Consider the following 19,344-nt stretch of genomic DNA (forward strand, 5'->3'; position numbering starts at 1 on the left):
GTGCTCCTGTATTTAGAAGGGTTTAAAGAGAAGAGATGGATATCTAGTGAATACACTATCTTCTGCAGCAAGATTTACACTTTTGAGGTTTTGAGGACTACTCAGAAGCTAATTCCCTATAGCAAATCTGTATCAAGCCTGGAATAATACTGAAAAAGATCAAAAAGTGAAGATTGTAAGAGCTCATTTTTGTCTTTCTTTATATTCCACAATTATTTTAATTTGGGGTGGACTACTTTTTTTTTTTTAGAATAAACTGACACAGAGCTGCAGCAACAAGGGACACACAAGGACCTTTTCCTATCAAGTCTCACACCATGATAATACTTGGAAAAGCTGTGCAACTACCAGAAAAGAATGATATTTATTCTGCATAAAAGAGCTACAACAATCAAAGGCCAAATCTCACCCCTTTCTACTTGGCTTGGTGCTTTTATCTTATCATTTTACTTGGAAAATGGAGATACGATGAGAAATGGAGACATGAGGGGAAGGACTCTTCATATGATGGATTTTAAGCCTCACACTAAAGTAAAACCTTGAATCTTGTGTATTTAAGTTGCATTTGAAGGTGGCCCTTAAGCTCCTCTGTCTCTTAGATGTTTTTGATGGAGACACTCAAGAATGTAATAAAAACATATCAATACCCAATAAACCTTACTCCAAAAAAAAAAAAAAAAAAGAGCAAAAAATCTGCTCATTGTTTTACTCAGCTTTTTATTCCATCATTATGGCACAAGACAGAATTTAAAGACAACATCACTGAATAAGTCTCCAACTTCATTAAAATTAAGCCTAGTATGTTTTATAAAATTCTTTTGATATGGTACACTTTCCCTAACGGAGTGCTAAGAAGGAATTTCGCTGGAACGCTGCAGTACATTGCCACCCGCTGCCCACAAACGGCTCTGCAGCTAAAAAACAGCGTGTACAAAACAGCAACATTTAACACAACGCAACATACAGCTACCCAGGAAGTGTGACTGACCCAGACTTTGGCACAATATTTATATAAACACAGTTAGTTGTGAGCTTCTTCAACTGTCATGTTCATTTCTGAAACTCCACTTAACTCCCTTTCATGTGTCTGTCTGCATTTTTTTCTTTTCTCTAACTTTCTTAATGCTGGAGCTTTGTTATTTCAAAGGAAAAGCCATATTCTTTCTCAGTGTTACACATCTCAATTTATTAGGTTTGGTTTTCTAAAATTTGGATTCCAGTTTATTGTTTTAAAACAAAACATAAAATCATACATTTATAAATATATATATTATATCCTGCATATATAACATTGGTTTTCCTTTAGAATGGGAGGGCAGATTTTGCACTACACACTTCGTTGGTTTAGGCACAATGTTGTTCTTAGATTCTCTGAGCTGCTTCCTACCAGAATCTAAAAAAATACTTTTACAATCTTGTGTCAAATTTTAAGGTTTTTTGCAAACATATGTGTAAGAAAAAAATATTTTGCATTTCCCCCTCTAAGCTCACTACTACCCTTATAAAATATATGGCTTTTCATGTTCCACTTTATTTTAGTGTTTTTCAAAAGGCAGTGAAAAGAAGTACAACTTTACCCTTTAACAGCTTTTTTTTTTTTTAATATATATATATAAGCACAGAAACCAGCTTGTGCACTTTCTGTAGAATTCCAATGCATATCATGGTAATGTAAGTGCAGTGATTTTTTTTAAAAAAGCAGTCATGATTGATTGACATCTGTATATGAAAACATAACATGATTATCATACAATACCCAGTACAGAATATACAATCATCAAAACTGCAGATATATAAATACATTTTTAGCAACATCAAAGCAACAGTTTTATCTTATACACAGCATATGCATACAGAGTTATTAAACTGAAGTTTTCACCTTGTTTTTTCTCAAAAGCTTGCTGAAAAACAGGAACATACTGTATTTGTAAATTAACTGCTTGACAGTGCTGTCGAGAAATTAAAGCGAACAAAGTTTTTAAAAAGTATATGCAATTCAGTTGGTATAAAACAAACAAGCCCTCCCTGTTTTCCAATGTCACCGTTGCTTCCCCATGAGACGGAGGCATGGGTACGAGTGGTAGTTTCAGAGTCAGATCATACAAGGGTTTCTGGGAGGGCATCAGGGTTATCAGCTGATAACAGCTCCCAAATCTGCCACCTCTCCCTTTGCCACTCATTCCAGTCCGCCTCTGAAACGCTTTCACTGTTCTGGCTATGAGGTGCTGTGGAATAGCTGTGACCCACTTGTGTGTGCGGGGCCGGCTGCTCCTGCCTGGAGGTGGCCTGGTCAGGGGCTCTGCCTGGTGCCCCTCCAGCTGCCCTCGGCCCCGAGCCTTTCTCTGGGCGTTGAAGTCTCCACAAAGAGTGCAGCGTTGAGGAAACTCTTGACTGCTGCAGCAGTGCAGAGCTTGTTTTTGCTGGGCCTGGGTACGGCGGCGGTGGCCGCTCTCTCCTGTAGGAAGGCCTGGTTGTGCTTTGCAAACAACCCGTATTGGAGTCGTGCTCACTGAGGTCCTCCACACTGCTTAAAGTCAAGTGCTGCTCCGACTGGGAGTGAGACAGGTCTGAACTCCTGCAGCCAGCTTCCCCGTGTGGGTTACTGCACACCCGAGATGCCACGGGCTGCAGCTGACACTCGGGAATGGCAGCTGTCGTCTGGCTCCTCCGCATGACCTGCCTGCCACTGTCCAGTTCCAAGGAGCTGCCTTGCCATCGAGGGGAATACATGGCCAGGTTCCCCTGGGAAAGGGAGCACTGTCCGGGCCGCAGCAAGCTGCTTTCGTAAATGTTCCCGTAAGAACCTGGGGGTAGAGTCAGAAACACAACGTGAGCCTGCAGAACCATTCACGTGGCATTTAACAAGCTACTGCTTTTCCCTTGTATCACACTGTAGAGGAGAGGTGGGGGCTGAGACAGGCTGAGAAAGCTGGGGCTCTTCAGCCTGGAGAAGAGAAGATTGCATGGAAACCTCATAGCACCTTTCAGTATCTGAAGGGGGCTGGCAGGGAAACCAGAGAGGGACTCTTCATCAAGAACTGTAGTGACAGCACAAGGGGTAATGGGTACAGACTGAAAGAGGGGAAATTCAGGTTAGATATGAGGAAGACATTTTTACTGTGAAGGTGGTTAAACACTGGAACAGGCTACTCAGAGAGGCTGGGGATGCCCCAACCCCGGCAGTGTTCAAGCTTAAGGCCTTGAGCAACCCAGTTTAGTTGGAAGTGTCCCTGCCCAAGGGAGGGGGGGTTAGGATTAGATGATCTTTAAGGTCCCTTCCAACCCTTATCACTCTGTGGTTCTATGATTCTATGAATTATATAAAAAATTTAAAACTATTTCTTGAAGCAATTCTAAAACAACTTTTTAAATTATATTTAATAGTTTGAAATGTTGCTGTTTTCTGTATTCCACTGAATAGAGAAAAGTATAACCACTGTGCTGCTCTGTATTCTGTATATATTTAAGAGTCACCTTTTAAAAGTCCAGCTCTGGACAACGTGAATTCTCCTACTGGTTTCACTGTGATTTCTTGAGAACAAGGAACTGTTTTTTCTTTGCCAGATTTGGGATTTAAAACTGAGAAATTACTGACCTGTGATTACTGGATCTTTGCAGCCACTTTTCAGTGTTGAATGCCAAGTGCCCCATATGTCAAAATGATCTTCAGAAACATCTAAACAGCAGCAAGAGCAGGGAAAAGATGATGAATCAATCCTCTTAAAGACATTATTTAGAAATATACAAATAGAAAGGTAAAACCTTATGTAATGTATCAGAGTCATTAACATGCAGTGGCACCCTCATTGTGTACCTAACATGAGCATCTCATATATGAGACTCCACCTGGAGTACTGTGTACAGTTCTGGTGACCCCGACATAAGGACATGGAAATACAGGAAAAGATCCAGAGGAGAGCTATGAAGTTGGTAAGAGGAATGGAGCACCTTGTCTACAAACACAGGCTGAGAAAATTTGGGTTATTCAGCCTGAAGAAGAGAAAGTCGTAGGGAGACCTTGTAACAGCCTTCCAGTACCTGAAGGGGGCTGACAGGGAAGCCAAGAAGGGACTCTCCATCAGGAACTATAGTGATAGAACAAGGAGTAATGGGTGTAAATTGGAAGTGGGGAAATTCAGGTTAGATATTAGGAATAAATTTTTTACTGCGAGGGTAATAAGGCACTGGAACAGGTTGCCCAGGAAGGCTTTGGGTGCCGCAAGCCTGGCAGTGTTCAAGGCAGACCGGATAAGCCCTTGAGCAATCTGATCAAATGGGAGGCGTCCCTGCCCATGGCAGGGGGGGTTGGGACTGATGATGTTTAGGGTCCATTCCAACCCCTGACATTCTATGATTCTATGTAGCTCACAGTTACTTGTTTCACGATCAGATCCTGCAATGGATTCAGCAAGCTCTGCATGGGCAGGGTGCCTGAGTTTGATGAGTCATTAAGTCCTCTGCCTTACTGAAGTCAGAGAATTTGCACAATTCTCTGGGGAGGACTTGGTCCACAAAAGGTAAGTTCCTCGCAATGCTCTCTCAGGCAGCCCCAGCCCCAAGGCTGCTCTATCAACTCAAGGATGCTGCCCATCTTACCCAGAAGTGCAGCCAAGGAACAAAGATTTAATGAAATGCTGGGTTATAAATAGTTTAATGCTTTTTTTCTGATTCCGCTAGTCAGTAGAGGAATTTCCTAATTTGTCATGGTCCAGTATCTCTGTGATGCATATTAAAGTCCAAAAGATGGTTAGTATGATAAAACCTCATGTCATTTCCTGTTCATAACTTAATAGAAATCTGACCAAATTCTTAAACCTGTTCAGAGATTTAGATGTTGAATACAGAAGATAAATTCCAATTGGCATTTACAAAGCATATAATTGAAATATTAGTCCAAATCCCATTAATTCCAAAGGGAATTAAGTGTCTAGGCAGTACATCTGAAATTAAGTGGTTTTAAAAACACCACCAAACAGTTACATGCATCCCTAAGCACTGAAAGTTCTTAAAGTTTGGCTCATTAAGTAAAAATTTCATGGATGACAGTTTTTTCTATTTTTCTATATTTATATTTTTATATTTTTTATATTTATATTTTTATATATTTTTATAGGAAAAGCATCTTGAAGTGCTGATGAGCTATTAGTTTAAAAAAACCACAGTTCTTTACCAAAGAAATCATTCAGGTATGCACTCCCCAGGTAGCTACGGAAATAATGGATCCCTGCACTAGTATTGATAGGTGTGTAATTGGCTGCAGATGTAAAGCTGTGCAGCTCAGCTACATTTTCCAGTGAGAGGGTGTTGAGGTCATTCTTTACAACTGGAGAAAGTTTGCGCATGAAATCTTAAAATCTCAGCTCCTTCCAAAGCCTGAACCATAACCTTGTAGGTATTACAGTCTCATGGATCAGGACTAGACTTTGCCATGCTGTCACAGATAGGCTGAAAAATTAGATGTACATAGTTCTATTTTTCTTAAATAGTATCTCCAAGTTTTGAGAAGTGCCATACCAGGAGCATCCTTGACAGTTGGCTGAGCTAATACAAAGGACTCAGCACAGATCCTTTTGGGCTCAATACAAAAAAAAAGGTGTTGGTCTGTGGTTTTTTTAATGAGGTTATTATTTGAGGTTAAATCCTCAAATCCTGCTAGCTGATAGTACAAATCTGGCACTATTCCATTATTTCAGGAATCTCCATCAGGCACTGAAGAGAAGGAAGAGCACAAGCAGGATGCACTATACCTTTTCCAGCCTGTGATGCAGAAGAATTCTCCTTTGGCTTAGTTTGCAAGTGTCCAACCAGCGTGTACTGCTCAGGTACCTTGTACAGCTTATCTGGGCTGCGGGCAACTTCTTCCTGCACTGCCACCAGTGAGCGCTCAGACAGCACCGGGGAGTTGTTGTCATAAGGGGAGACATCCCCACTGGAAGCTTTGTTGGAGTCTGTGGAAGAATGTCTTTCTCCTGTGGAGTAGGAACCTTCTGACCGCAGCATCTCAGGGCTCCTGAGAAATTTTGATGAACAAACTACTGTTAATAAAACAATGCTTCATGTTCACAGTTACAGGTGCAGTTTGACATCAAGGCTGGGTTGGATGGGGCTCTGAACAATCTGGTCTAGTAAAAGGTTTCCTGCCCATGGCAGGGGGTTTGGAACTAGATTACTTTTAAGGTCCCTTCCAACCCAACCACTCCATGATTCTACGATCATACAGATAAAATCAAATACATGAGAATGGTCACAGCTGCTGAAATGAAAACACTTCAGAAACAGTTACGGAGGTGGATTTTCCGTGAGTATCACTTTTGCCATGAAGTGGCCAGCAGAGGCCACTCAAAATCAAAAGATGTTGCTGTCAAGAAAGAAAACAACAAAAACCCCACACAACTGTACAGTAAACCAGAGGAAACTAAGCAGTGAATCAATTCCTTATGTTACCTTGACAATGTAGCTTGTGGCAACAATAAAGCTGAAGGGATGATAGGGAAGATTAGTTTGATGCTAAGCAGTATGCGAAAATAAATTCTTCTATTCTGATGTTTTACATAGAGAAATTAAGCACTCAGCTTGCCTTTCACACTATGAGAATGATCCTCTTCTAGAGATGTTAAGAAGTAAATATTCTACAGGGGACATACAGATGTATTTACTGTACTTATTGTACTGATTGGGGCATCAAACAACTGGTTCTGCTGATACCTTCTACAACTTTTTACCTTTTCACCTTCACACCACCACCAACATGAACTGCCTTTAATTTTGCCAAGAAAAGGCAAACACAACTCCCACCTAAGTACAGCCAAAGGTAGCCAAAGAGAAACAATTAGTTTTTGAAATGTGCTGGGAACATGGATGGAGATTTCTTGAACTGTCACTCTTGGCCATGCAGGTGGGAGGCAGGCTGTGAGTCACTGAATATCACAAAGAACATGTAGAACTACTCTGTAAATAAACAACTTTTTTTTTCCTGTTGTTTCTCACTGACTTTTATTTCTATTACTCATTTTTCATTTCTCTGCACCTTTGTTTCATAGATCCTTATCTTTTGCTTCTTTTGAGTCAAACACTTCTTTCAGGGACCTCTCGCTAATATCTGTTCTAATTAAATGTGATACAACAGAGGCTCATTCCTGTAAATGTCTGAAAATGGCCAGCTTTTTTCATAGTGAAATCCAAAGACAGCTTGAACATGGTGAGCAGCCAAAACTCATTTCTCACTATGGAACAGTAACCCTCTTTCCAGACAAATAAAATAAAACTGAAGAAAGAAAATAAGGAAAACACACAGCTAGCCACAGCACAGTAAATATTAATACAGAAATAATGACAAAACTTAAGACCACTTTCAAGCTATTGTTTTTTCACCAGTTGATTTACATATCGCATGTCCCAAAAAATAAAATATATACAATCAACAACATGATTATTACGTTATTCAATGTTCCTATTTTTTTCAGTATGAAGGCAACTATGAAGTGTTGGGAATTAATTAAATAATTACTCCTCAGTAACTCTCAGTGACAAAACCACTGGTGGAGTTAAACTGAGGCAAACTCAAACACCAGAGCTGCCATTTGGCAAAGCTGCTCTGTCACAAGTGTCCCAGAGCAGCATGGTAATGCTGGGGAGTCATAAAAAAAAACCCCAAAAACCAAAAAACAACCACCATACATTACATAACTTCTCATCTAAACTTCTTATCTGAACGTGAGTCCAATGTAAATTAACCTATAAACAGACATACACTGAAGAACTATAGTTTTTTAAGTATGTATAATTCTATCACAAACCTTTTTTCCCTTTTTTGCCACTTGCTTCTTTCTTTCTGTCCTCTTAAGTCCTAAAAACCCTTGCGCAGTGATATGAAATTTAAGCAATGTCTTGGGATTTTCAGAAGAACTGGAAGGACCTCTTAGGAAAGGGAAGAAATGTTGGTATCTGCAGCTTTCCTATGACTGAATGCCCTTCTTTCCAGCCTCCTAGATTGAATGTAATCTAAACAGTAAGGTTTATTGCACGTAAATCTTTGCAGCATCAAAACCTAACTGTGCTGCACGGTGTAAAGAGAGATATAAACCAGCACTTAGCCATGGCAAGGTAACACAAGGAATAAGGGAAATGGAAATGAAAGAATGTGGGAACATAAACTCGAGCTTTGTGAAACACCGATTTCATGTCTTACCTTGAATGATCTTTTATAGTCTACCTCTTCTCAAGACAGTGTTGCTGCTAAAAATTTACTTGAGTGGAAACTTTTAAATCTTTCGAAATATTCAAACATTCACGTTTCTAAACTGATTTACACTTTTGGCTGGTAAGTCCATGCTATTTTTTATATACATTTATAGTATCACTTTCAAAGTTTTTTAGGCAAAATAGCTTTAATAATCAAAGGAACTGCTGTGGGCTCAGTCAATCTTACAACAAGAAACCATCAAAATCAATTAAATATTTAAAAGCAGGAAATTGAACTCATACATTTGCAGCTTTACTTCACAAACAAAAATAAAACAACTTGCAAGAGGACTTTGGTTTGCTTCTTTACAAATAAAGAAGAAATTCTCACAAATCCCTTAAAATGCAAGTTTTCCATCTGTTTGCTTTACTGTTTGAGTCCATTAGCAACAGATGTTTACTACAATTCAAAATTTTTCTTCCTGTGGATAATGAGATTTTTTCTACCCACTCACAGGGCAGAAACTAAATTGGAAGAAAAACATAAATACTGTGCAAGATATCCACTCCTCTGTGTGCAATAAATGAGGAAGGGCAGATTGTCCCCACAAAGAATAATAGATGATTATGTGCAATCAAATGTGAGGAATGGGAAGGCAAGTAAAGTATTTTCCAGTGGTTATGAACTATGTTAAGGAAAAGATTTTGAAAGTGGCTAAGTACCAATGGAAAGATTTGAAAGCAGCTGAAGGAACCTATGGCACATAAATTTAAAAAACAATTTCAGATCCCAAAACAACAGGCATCTTTCTATGAATTGATGTTGTCCACCAGAGGCCATTTGCATGGGAGAACTGGAATTGCGTTAATCACAAAAATTGCTTCTACTGAGGATATTCCTACTTTTCTACTAGCATCAAGGTTATCAAAACAGGAAATCCCTTTCTTTTTCTGGCAGAAACCCTTTTCTGTTATAACTTAAAGCTTCTGAGTGGGAAAACAATTACTCCTTCAAGAGGCAAATCATATGGAGTGTGATGGCTTGGCAGCACACAGTACTAATTTCCACGCATATTTGTGTAACGCAGGTGCTACCAACAAGGCAGATTACTGTGGGATTATGATGTGGTTGCTGCTGTAACAGGGTAGAGGACTCAACATTTCAAGGAGCCTCTGCAGCTTTAAAAACTGCATTTACACATACTGTATAACTTGTTGTATGGCTTCTTTGTATCACAGATCAGGATGCATTAAAACTCATTATCATAATCCAAAAACATGCAAAAATGCTGTAACTTTGAAACTTATTTACTCTGAAAGGACTACTAACCATGATAAGCAATAAATAAACTTAAGAAATAGATTTTATTTTTTGTTAGTTTAAAGATGCTTCATCTTACAGCTGTAAACCCAAATTCCATTGTCATCAAGCCAACATACAAAAAATTGGGAAGTCACCCACAAAAGCACACTTCACAATTGCTGCCCATTTGTAATTAGCGCTTTACCATGAACAACTTCCATAAATTCCCTGACACACTGTTCACAATGCTCAGCTCTTAAGGGAACTGAAAGATGAGGAACATCTGATTTGTCCTCCTCTAGGGAGGAAAAGAGATTATGTTTTCTCTGTTAGATCAGAGCCAAGAAAGCATTTATAATGACAGCAAGAGCAGAAATGTGAGGGCAATTGCAGAACAGGACTTCAAAGCAATTAATGTAACATTAAAGTCTTGAAGTTGATTCTATACTCTATACAGTCAACTAGCTCTTCTGATGAAGACCGTCTCAAGTATATATAAAGTTTTTTGTTCCATAGATCCACATTTGTATTTTGAGTATGTGACCAGGCAATTTCCAAGAGCAATAAGGATGTATTTTGGAGGCTCATTTTTAGGAAATAAAGACAAACATTTCCTTGTTGTCTGCTGTCTCACATTTCTTATAGGAAAAATAAGCAACACATTTGTAGCCTCAAAATTGAGATTATGTTGTGAAATACATTAATCTCTTAAGAGCATCACACTCCTAGCAATAACACTAAGCAATATTCTTTCTAATTGCCTGGAATATCTTAACCAAGAAGTTGCAACTACAGTGAAAACATATTAACATTAAAAGTAAATCGCTTCCATGACAGCAGAGTAGAAAAAAAATAACAGTATTTTTTTCATATCTCAGTGATATTTCATCTGCCTCTTACTGACAACACAATAAATTAGTACTACTGTAGCTATATGCTCCTGTTCGGCTTCAGAACAATTCCTTACAAAAGCCTTTTGTCAGTTGTGACCGGCTTTCCAGAAAAGATGCATTTTCTCCTCTAGGTGTGCATGCTGGCTAAAAGTAAGGAAGTTCAAAGAAAAGTCAATTAAGGAAACAGGATTTGACAATTACCTGTTACATCCACAATGATTTGTGACTAACTTATGCACAATTGGTATGTGTAGTCACATGTGAGATACAATTTGCTGTCCTTTTATCATTTAGACGGTGAAATCCAGCATGAAGTTTTTTTAGCTTGAGTTAGAAATACTGTGATCATTCCAAACTAAGGGTTGAAAGGAAGAAGTCTCTACACTCTGTCTTATGTCATATGATTTGTAGTGTCTGTCCTAATTGTAGTCTTGGCTTCCGGCAAATGTGAAACAAGTCTAACAGACAACTCATGTACCTGTAACTATCCTGCACTTCCTGTGATCTAAATATATGCATGGTTACTTGTCAGTCAGACAAACTAGCCGAAATTATTTCACACAAATTACCCCAAATCAGATGATCTGTGAAATTTCATGTTAACAAACTAACAAAATCCTTTACAACTCAATATATTCCGCACAAATTTTTGTTTCCAAATTTTACAGTTAAAGAAAGCTTTTTCCTGAAGGTGTTAGTTACACTATTTCTTGTATATCTTTTCCTTTGAAGCCAGGCACACTATTACATTACCTCCAACTATACAATGTTAAGAGGGAGAGAAAAAAAATCATAGCTAACTGACTGTACAAATTCAATTTTGATTATATTCTGAATGCACTAGGCACTTTCCACAAACACAGGAAGACAAAGTCCAATGTGTCCCAGAGAGTTTAGAGTCTAGAAACCCTCTTAAAAATTACTTAAAGCAAGTCTGTTGAGTTTTGGGTCTGCCATATTGGGATTTACTAGAATAAAGACAATGACTGTGTGGTCCCATGAAAAAGCCAGGAATCCTGTTAATCTGAATGTACAGACTCACAGCATTAAGGCACAAAGGTGCAGGCATATATACACCATACACAAGGTCAGAATATGTATTGTGTCATAACTGCTATAGTGACCAGTGTGATTTTTTTTCTCTTCAGATCTTTCACAAAGCATACAATTAAATAATATCCAAAGTCTCCACAGGGCTGCTGTTGTGGCAGTTGTCTTGTTCACAATGTCCTATGTGTACAGGATAGGAAAAGAATGACAGAGTGATCAAGCGGCTCGCTGTGACAGTGTTAAGGCACTCTAGGGTGTGCTTCAAGGATAGTGGAATACATGCTTCCTGTTACTGAAGACTACAATAAACCCAAGACATGAACCAGCAGATGACTAAAATACATCCTGTCAGATAATAGTGCACTGAATATTTTTATGTACATGTCATTCTGTTCTCTGCAGCAGAACACAATCTTTCCTCTGAATCAGGGAAACAAGTTTTGTCTTTAGAAAACGCTGTACAAGAGTCATAATTTCTTTGGCAGAGTCTATGTAATGGGGAGGATATTTCTACTCCACTGTAGACAGTGCAGAAGAGCTGTGGAAAACTAGAACCTTTTGGACACTTCCAGTGGGAGATAGAAATTCCCAGCAGAAAAAGGGATGATGAAAAAACAGATTACTCACGATGACTGGGAAGCTTTCCTCCGCAGCAAATAGTCTACAACATCTGGGTCAGTCTCTAATAAGCTAATAAGCACTTCATTCTGTAAATCAGGAGAAACCTATGAAGACATAAAACAATACTTAGTTGGAGGTTAATATCCTTTCACATACATTAATTTTGGTGCTATGCTTAATCTAAACAACCAAGTACAAGTACATTTACAAAGAGCATATAAAATATTCAGAAGCTTTCATTCAGAAGAGGAATTTCATGTAACAACAGATGAAGTAGGACTGAAGATCACTTTGTACAATGTTCAATGCTGATTATTGCTGAATAACTGGTTGGTATCCAGCTGGTTATTGTATCTGGAAATAACAGTGCGATTACTTATGTATCACAATCTCAAAAGCTTCGGTTTAAGGTCCTTACTTTACTATGCCCTTCAAAGATATGAGGACATTTACATATCTCAATCTCTGCCTCTCCAGCCATTCTGACCAACAGGCTCAGTCAGAATTTGTGTCACCTTCTTTGAAGCTTGTCCTTCTGATTTGCTAAATTTCTCTTTGCACTTTGTATGGGTATGAACCTTCAAAACCCTTGATAGCTTTAAATGCTGCAGGATACAGCAACATCTCCAGGGCAGGTAGAAGAAATAGCACCCCAAAACCTGCAAAAGTAAACTCTGTGCTTCCAACTGCACTATACATGAGTCTTATCAATTCTCAAGTGAGTTTGTCTGCTTTGTCCACATTACATCTTCAAAACACTGAAACAGATGAAACCATCCAAGAAATCTGAACAGCCCAGGTTCACTCAAGACAGATGGAACTCGATGCAAGACAATCTCAGCAAGGAGTCATCAGCTGGGTAATATATGTTTCTGGATGCAATCTGTCAGAGCCTGAATCTCTTGACCTTCAAGTAACACTTAATGGACCATTTGTTCCCTCTGATATTTCCTGGGAAATAGGAATAGAATTACTAACACATTCCCCAGAGGAATATCTCATTTTAGGAGGTATTTAGGGAATCTAGTTACATAAAAGTTAAAATAAGGAAATAATCAGAAAATAAATGAAGATTTGAATAATTTAATTCAAACTGATCCAAAATATCTATTAATAACTTGTGTAACCACATACTCATTTTTAAAAAATTGTATTCAGTCTCTGAACTGGAAAAATATCTTACTGATGGTCACTGATACACTAGTCTTTAAACATTTTTTTAATAGGAATATAATTTTTGGAAACCTGGTGTAGTGTAACTTCTCCATTTAGACAGCCTTTCTATACACTAGAAGAAACTCCAGATAAAGTTCCATGGTAAAACAGAATCCACACATTTTTGTCTGTAACTTACTACTCAGCTTTAAATCAAATAACTTATAAGAAATGAGTGAGAGAACTTTGTCAGAAAAATAAAACTACATCTTGCCATATTAAAAAAAAAAAAAAAAAAAAAAAAGAAAAAGATAAATCAGTCTTTTGTTTCACCATAACAAGTTTGAAAAAGTTCCACCAGAAGTTCGGTTCCAACTGAAAGCTTCTATGAAACCCAAACTTAAATAGTTCTACTGATTCATAGGACTTTTACCGGAATGAATCTGCAAGTAGATTTGTACTGATGATCTCCTTGCTAGCTACCTGCTGGGTTTGGGGCTTCCTCCTGTGCAGCAATTTTCTTCAGTTTAGCTCAGTAATTTGGCAAGTGTAGAAATGATATGCATGTAATTGTAAACTTACACTTATAGAGAACTACAATATCAGTATCTCAGGAAGATGTCACTGTAACTATTACTGAATTAATTGTTTTACTGGTAATTGCACTTAAGTAGATGGATGAGAATTTGAAATTTGGGTCAGAAGGGAAGCCTTCTGAAATAACTGCTGAAATAACAGCTCTGGAGGACATACAGGGACGGATCAGAGGGCTCTGGGGTTGTCAGGACTCCAGCAGAGTACCAGATATTCTGAGATTCTGGGGTTGGATGCTACATGATTGTCACAGCTGTTGAGACACGGAAGGGTGGAGAGATCCTTGAAGTGTCTCCTTTGTGCTGTCCTTTGCCACTGGTGTGGCAGAGAATGGCAGTGCATGACTGCCTCTGCAGTGGGAAGGCCACAGTAGCCTCTAACTGTAAAAATATGAAATTTCATACACTCTGTAGCACTTCTTTGCAGCAGGGCTGGATTTGGACAGTAGGAAATGAAATACATGAACACACTGCTCTTCTCCATCCTTCATGCCAAGTAAAAGCCACGTCAAAAATGAACGGTGGTTGAGTTATGCCTTCTTTGATTCAGTTGCTGGATGTAATTCAGAGACTGGAAAAGAACAGTCCTTTATACATCCCCATGAAACATTCCAATACATCCCCAAGACTCACTGAAACAGGCAAGATTTGGACACGAAAGTGATTATCATCACTGATATCAATGAAGCATGGTTAGGTTCCATCTTCTCTGAGAAACCCAATTTTGCATGTTACTGATGTTAACAATAGCTACTTAGTAAAAATGGTGCTCAATATCCTGGGTTGTTCCAACAAACAGGATCTCTCTGGGCCACCAACATGTCAGAATCTTTCTGATATTGTGGTCTGGGTACCCCAACACATCCTGGTTTCCTAGGGTTTGGTTCACAAATGTTGTTCCAGTCTCAATACTGAAACCAATTGCAGTTTTATAACCTTCCCATACATGAAAGTAACAGAAAAAAAGCCAAACATAAAAGCATCTAGGCATTAACACACCATCTTATAGCTGTAGCTGAATGCTTAAATCCAGATTTTTTTTTTTTTAATGTAGCATAAATGTCAAGTATAAACAGTAAAAACAACACTGGAAAAAAAAAGAAATTTTTTTTCCCACACTGCATTTAACCTCCAGATGAAAGCTGAAGCAATGAAGAGATGAAGGAATAAATCCACCAGAATTAAAAGAGTCCAGATGCAGGGTAGTGTAACCTTAGCCCCATCCTTTCCACATTGAAAGTCAGAATGCGTGCCTTAAGTATTATGTTCTGAGATGAGTCTGTGCTGTAAGAAGTTCTTAAAGAGAGACAACAGTAAGAACACTTCAAGTATTGTGAGTATTCTTATTCAAGTATTATCTTAAACTTGATAGTGCCATCTACACTCCGGGGCAGCAGACCTTCACCCAAGAGTGCAGTTCTGTCACTTTCTTTTCCTGATGTGGAAGGAAAAATAGCACCTAGCATTTTCCCCAGCTGTGAAAAGCATGAAGGAAAAAAAAAAACCAAAAAAAAAAAACCCAAAAAGACAACAAAACCAAAAAAAGAAAACTATTGCAAGTGTCTCACTGGTACAAGATTTAAAAAAGGCAGGAAAACCACAAAAAGGTTCATCTGAGGCTAAGACATCTGAGGCAGGGCTCATGATTGCTTTCTCATGCTCTAGATCCTTTTGAAAAGTGACAGACATCTTCCATTTACAGTAGTATGTGGCCATGAGCCCACAGTTCAGGGTTGTTCATCTTCTTCCAACAAGGTCTCCAGCACTGAGCTTTGCTGAAGCACTGGAGGTTTGCAGAGTGTTCTTTCTGCTTTGGGAATTTATCTCCTCAGTGTAACACACAGTGCTGCTTAGTCTCAGGACACAACAACCGAAGTTTTTTTCCACTTTTTTCAAGATTACTGATTTGTTACAATGTGGCTTTTTAATGAAAATGAAGACAGAATAATGAAGACCACCACTAGGTCTGACTGGGCTCTGCTACCCCAGAGCAAGGCTTTCTCAGACACAAGTCATGCTGAGCTGACCTACAATTTTGTACACAGAAAGAGCATAAGATAAAGCCACAGAACTGCTCAGGTAATTGCTAGGCATGAGAAATATGATCTAACGAAGCTTTGTCTTAAGTAAACAACATGTCCAAGTCCAAGGCCATCAGCCTTCTTATGAAGAACTAGCTTGCTTCAACAAGAGAACTGAAGGGAACTCAGGAACTACAAACATTCATGTTTTATTCCTTTTACCCAACTAACAAACTAACAAAGGAAGCTTTGTCTTTCCTCTCCATCCATCCAATAAAAAAGTTTTGGGTAGGGAAGGCAATTCCTTAAATTAATCAAGAATCTCTTAATCCCTGCAGAAAAATTGTCTTCCTGACTTCCAAAACTGGTATGTGAAAGATCATTTTCAGTCTTGTCCATGCATTGCTCAGTATACAACTGAATGGCCAACCCCATTATTTTCACAGACAATCTTCTAAACAATATACCTTTACCTATTCAGAAAGCATTCTAAGCAAGATACAAGTACACATTTTTAATATATTTACTTACTGCAAATCATTCTCCTTGCTAGAAGAATACTCTTTTTTACCAATAATAATTGATCCTAATTTAATGCAGCTTCTATAGTTTATTTCATCCCCAACTACTTTAATATCAGTTAGGTATTTTCTCATTTATATTACAAATGCATATGAGTAATGAAAAAATATCCACCCACCATGAAAAGGGTTTCATAGTTTTCAATCATCTTTTGCACAACAGCTATGATAGCAGTACTCTCTTCAGCTCGAGCTGAGCTCTGAACAGAGAATTCTTTGTCTGTAGATTTCTGCTTGTGCAACAAGTTAGGGCCAAAGATGGTGGCCAGGTTAAGTGATGTCATTTTGTTCCCAGTAATCTATAAAAGAGAATAAAAATGAGGTGGGGTCTCACAGGGCCTAATGTATACAGGTATGTATATTGACACATCTATACACACACCCTTACACATCCACAAACACACATCCACACTCTCTCTCCCCTGCCCCTCCTCCCATTTAGTAGATGTTCCATTCATCAAAATCAAAACCTGCTGCTTATCAATAAAAAATGAACAGCTTATAGAAACACCTTTTTTGAACATCTCTGCAACAAGCACAGTCAGTCGATTTTCTGGATATATTTTCAAGTGGAGTAGAGGAGTAGAAGGTGGAAGTGTTTTTTGCCCTTAATTCCCTGGGAGCTCAACAGTGGCATACTTCTGAACCTCCCTCCTACTCCAGCATCTCAGCACATTACTGTCTCTTAGGACCAAATACAGAAAGCTCCTGCCTTTCTCAAGTAGCATTCATGGTTTGAAACATATACAGTGATATTTTTCCATGTTTAAACTGTTGAGATAATTAAGGAGCAGGCTCATTGTTTTTGTAAGTATTTTCCTGTATTTCTAGAACATGCCAAATGTTTACTTTTTAGGTGGCTTTTTTTAGTTTGTGGGGTTTTTACCTTTTTTCCTACTTTTATAAAACTGTGCTCAAGGAAGCAACCGTAACTTGAATTTTAAGAAAGCAAAAGGCTATGAATATATACTAGACTAGACAGAAATTATCTGAAAAATATGTCATATACATTATTACATCAAAAATTTTGTTGTCATATTTGTGATTAGACTACTATTTTCCCCTTCTATTATTTCAGCAAAGTAAAAAGTATAGGTTATTTGAACTAATAATTTTTTAAAGGATATAAAGAGACATCAAAAAGAGGCAGTAAAAATAGAATTTCAAGAAGTGAGTTGAACAAAACAGATGATTTCAAAGCAGTATTTTTAAATTTTTTTTTGTAGCTAATCATTCACCAAATACTGTAGTCAAACTTAAAACTTCACTGACTACACCTGGTTCATTTTTAAAATAACTCAACTAGACAGCACAGAAACGATAGTAAAAAGCTTGTCTTTTCATTGGTAGGAGCAGTGTGTGACATTGGAAAGACATCTGTACCAAGCAGGTGCATGGGCAGTCATAGCAAACAGGTCAGTTCTTTGTTTACGGGCTCATCCCAGCATGACTGTCAGAACAGTACACTCCTTTTTGCACACCACCAAGCACCCAGCTGGTTCTCAGGTGACCTGCTTTTTAAGCTCTGAGTTTTGAGCCACCACGGATGCACAGGCACACAGTGCCTCAAGTGTGCCAGGGCAGCCTCTGGCTGTGCCCGGATCTGCATGTGCAGGCTGTTTGTACAAACAGGGAGGGAGCCTTTCCTTAAGGGCAGCCTCAGGGCGTCCTTAAAAAATGCTGTAAACATTTCCACTGAAATTAACTGAATGAGTAAACTTAATAAAGTTAGTCATCCATCTTCATCTTCGTGAGAGAAGGGCTGTTGAAAGACATCAAGAAGAGGGCCTGCGTGCCAAAGCTTGGCTGTTTTCCTTCCAGTGATAGCGAACAGTCTGATAAAATACTTTCTCTTGCCCTGTATGCCTTTACTCACTTAATTCTTCATAAATAGCTTAAATAATTGTGACCAGAATACTGCATTATCCAGAAAAGGTATCCAGTTGCACATAATATTTCTGATGCTTAAAATACTGTCAAGATAGCTTATATAAATTTGCCTTGCCAAAATACCTGTGGCAAAGCTGATGTACATTGGTGGAGCCGAATCAACTCTGTTAAGTAGCATCCCCTAGCCCTGCAATAAGATCCTCTTGGGTACATTCCTGAACCAACAGAGTATTCTTTGCAGGACCAGGGGGACCATGACCTCAGCTGGCTTGTACATGTTTTTAAGCACAGTACAACTGTTACAGGCGGCTCCTCCTAAATGCTTTCCATCACAGCGATATAGTTTTTTATCAGCTCCTTGCTGAGAACATAAATAATAGCATTTATAGTGTATTTAAAAGTTAAATAGGCCTTGAAGTCACATACATCACTGGAAGTTGAGACTTGTAAAGATGGAATTAACTGGGAGATAGGATTTGAGGCAGAAATTTGGCAAAAATAAGTCTCAAAGTGCTAATTGTTAAAATCAGACAACTGCAAAAGGCACCCAAATTTGACAAAATCAGCAGGATTTTCCATCTGGAGGACAAAATTCTCGAGGAGTTTCCTAAGAGTCTCAGAAGTAGTCTCTGCTGCAGTTCACAGGACTGAGGAGTCCTTCCACAGATAAACCAATATATTTTTGTCAAGCCCTGACAGACCATGACCATTTTATTCAGTTAACAGAGTTGCCTCCTTTTGCACAGCAGTTCAAGCACTTCCCTGGCAGGAAACAGGAAGCCTGGATTTTCAGGTCTTCTCTGGTGTGAATGGGCACAGGTGCAGATGTGAGAATGCTCAGGGCTAGAGCTCAGCCCCATGGCTGTGGGCATTCTTGTCTCTGTGGGGTGAATGCACATCGAATTTGGTCCAGACTGCAACAGTTAAGGAGGTCAGAAAGAAAACAGGCAAAGATGAACCCTGACTCCAGCTAGTGATGAGGTCTGGCAGCTGCAAGGATACAGCTGGAGCTCCTGCCCTCTGTTTTTTATTTTTCACTACCCAGGGCACGCAAGG

At 38.7% G+C, this 19,344-nt stretch overlaps 1 protein-coding gene across 3 annotated transcripts in view; it reads right to left on the minus strand.

Moving 5' to 3' along the window:
• Positions 1–700: 700 nt before the first annotated feature.
• ARHGAP6 (Rho GTPase activating protein 6) overlaps positions 701–19,344 on the minus strand; it is a 317,250-nt gene continuing 298,606 nt past the window's right edge. For all 3 annotated transcript variants that reach the window (XM_066176816.1, XM_066176815.1, XM_066176817.1), the window contains exons 9-13: positions 16,518–16,697; positions 12,055–12,152; positions 5,748–6,010; positions 3,596–3,676; positions 701–2,804 (exon numbers count right to left, since the gene is read on the minus strand). In XM_066176816.1, the coding sequence (XP_066032913.1) occupies positions 2,098–2,804; positions 3,596–3,676; positions 5,748–6,010; positions 12,055–12,152; positions 16,518–16,697 (1,329 nt within the window). In that variant the 3' untranslated portion in view covers positions 701–2,097. The remainder of the gene's footprint in view (positions 2,805–3,595; positions 3,677–5,747; positions 6,011–12,054; positions 12,153–16,517; positions 16,698–19,344) is intronic.

The sequence above is a fragment of the Chamaea fasciata genome, unplaced genomic scaffold (genome assembly GCF_029207755.1).
Source record: "Chamaea fasciata isolate MVZ Bird 193981 ecotype frontalis unplaced genomic scaffold, bChaFas1.0.hap1 SCAF_2, whole genome shotgun sequence".
In the NCBI taxonomy this organism is placed as follows: domain Eukaryota; kingdom Metazoa; phylum Chordata; class Aves; order Passeriformes; family Sylviidae; genus Chamaea; species Chamaea fasciata.